A 2522-nucleotide genomic window follows, 5' to 3' on the forward strand; every position below is an offset into this window, starting at 1 on the left:
GCAGGAACCCTCTCGAAGTATGGTCAATATTTCATAATTGTGATTTTTCTTCGAAATTTGACAACTTTCCCTTATTCTCCTAGTGAAAGCTACATAATATAAGAGGAACGTGTTATCTATGATACTGGTACGTTATTACTGAACCGGTTCTACTTTTGATTTTTCATACAGTGTATTTTACCGATGCGTATCTGTTAGCGCGTGTTGCTCGCTGGTGTACCACTTTTATAGTTACGAGATAAAAGAAGGATTCCCGCAGTTTCTCTCTTATAACTAAATTTTACACCAGAACAACAAAGATTATTTTTAGATGATCGAAAGTTGTTAAACATTGTTTAGAATAAACAGTAGTGTTTTCTAAAATGAGGAGATTAAGTTACAAAAAGAGTTAAATATCATGAAATGTTTGTGATATATGGGTAGTATACACGTTTAGATATTTTTATTTCACGTGCCTCACATTATGGGATCTCATGGGACACTAAAAAAGAATAAAATAAACAATATAATATAAAAATCTGAGCTTACTAAAAGACATGGACAACGTTCACCTTTCTCTTTAAGCTTGTCAGATAAATACGTTTATTTGCAAACGGAAAATAAAATTAAAAAAGTCACCTTTCAGATGAATATTTATTTTCCTATCTTTTTTTTATAAGAAAGTGGAAAGTGTAATGTAAGTACGTTAATAATCTTTTATATTTATTTGAGACTTTTTAATACGATAAAATTCTTTTTTTCTAAATATAAGTATATATGTATGTATGTATATTCATACAATAATGCTCCAATATTAAAATTTCAACAATTTTAACTTTATTAGCGAATTATCTTTATTTTTCTTAATTCCATTGATTGATAATTATTTTGACTGATTAATTAAAAAATAATTACATTGCATTGTAAATACAAACAATTAAAAATCTATTAAGTTTACAATAAATAAAATTTTAATGCTTACAAATATATACTTTATCTTAATACAATAATTATTTACGAGTATAATCTGTTTTACAACAACCGATGATATATAACTTTTCTTAAGGAAAATCGATAATTGTATGGAAAATTAAGATAATCGTATCGAAAACTAGTTAAATATGTTTAAATTTATTAATTCCTGTATTATTCGAGCAGATGGCGCATTTGATTGGAACATCCGTTGGCAAGTATTCGTGGAATCTCATATCGTTATACATTTTTCAGTAAGTACAACCGATTAACAGAGAGAACGTTGTGAAGATATTTCTCAAGAATTATTTGCAAGATAAAGCAGTACTTTATAATACGTAATACTAATTACAGTTAAGTAGAGTGTGGAATTTTTTGTATGTGACATTCAAAGTGCGTAGTTCACCGTTTGCTTCTAAACTTCCTCTTACGAAAATTATATTTCTATATAAAGTACCAGTATCAAACTACGCGTCAGTGGTTAAGGGAAAACAATAATATTTTTCGTTGGTAGTGTTCAAAATTTATTTTAAAGCATCATATAAATATCAACTTTTATTGGACTAAATACTTGACATATAATACGAGTCGATATGTCGATTAATATGAAACGCACCTAATGTACCTTCTTTTTTTTGGTGAGTAGTGCATGTGCATGTGCATTAAATAATCCGCAATTTGACGAAAGATTCATTTATAATGAGTGCGATTTTCATATTACAAAATAAAACGCACTATAGTTTCGAAGTACAAGTAAATGATAATTATTTTGTAATTGATAAATGCATAGTACGTATAAGAATACATACATCTATATATGCGCATGTATTTATGTGTAGATATTTACATACGTTCTTACGCACATGCCTTTTACTGCCTGTATTTAGTAATTTTCTAAAAAGTATTCCTTCACAGAAAACAGTGAATCATCTAGATACTTTACATAAACGATTTTTGTGTTTTATAAAGTTTACAGAACTACAATTAGCAATTTTTGTAGGATGAAATGTTACAAATATATAAATGATAATTCTATATATGTTTAAGAATGTCTAGTCCATTTGACAAATATTTATGATGTAATCACATTTGTTGATAATTAAAGGAAATAAATATGATGTCATCAAATACTTTCATACAATTTTTATTTAGTTTAAATCACTCTAAAAATATGTATTTCTTACATTTTTTTATTATTTTAAATGTAATTCATATTATTACAGTATTCTTTTTATTTTAAAATATATAATAAGGGTTATGATATTTGGAACCAATTTATTATATTCAACTTTTAAAACAATAGTGTTACCTAATAATAAATTCAAATATAAAGATATTCTTTTAGGAAAAACAAATATAAAGACATATATTTTTAATTTCTTACTTTAATTTTACGTATAGGTTTTAACTGGAGCATGCACCAGCCTTTATGGACTACTGTTGCAGCGTTTTTGTTTATAAATGCTGAAAGATGCCACCAAAGCAGAGAAAAATAGCTATTATGGGTTACAGATCCGTAGGTAATGAAAAATTATTATTGTAATTAAAATTCTTTAAAATATTTTATGCAA

General features: G+C 26.4%; 1 protein-coding gene across 3 annotated transcripts in view; it reads left to right on the top strand.

The window, feature by feature from the left end:
- Nucleotides 1–1169: 1169 nt before the first annotated feature.
- LOC108578436 (GTP-binding protein Rheb homolog) overlaps nt 1170–2522 on the top strand; it is a 3969-nt gene continuing 2616 nt past the window's right edge. Inside the window, exons 1-2 of one of the 3 annotated variants that reach the window (XM_017941800.1) lie at nt 1170–1205; nt 2353–2471. In XM_017941800.1, coding sequence (XP_017797289.1) covers nt 2423–2471 — 49 coding nt within the window. In that variant the 5' untranslated portion in view covers nt 1170–1205; nt 2353–2422. Of the gene's footprint in view, nt 1305–1344; nt 1590–2352; nt 2472–2522 lie in introns of those variants that run through there. The other 2 variants (XM_017941781.1, XM_017941791.1) reach the window with 2 other exon arrangements.

The sequence above is a fragment of the Habropoda laboriosa genome, unplaced genomic scaffold (assembly GCF_001263275.1).
Source record: "Habropoda laboriosa isolate 0110345459 unplaced genomic scaffold, ASM126327v1 scaffold32, whole genome shotgun sequence".
Classification (NCBI taxonomy): domain Eukaryota; kingdom Metazoa; phylum Arthropoda; class Insecta; order Hymenoptera; family Apidae; genus Habropoda; species Habropoda laboriosa.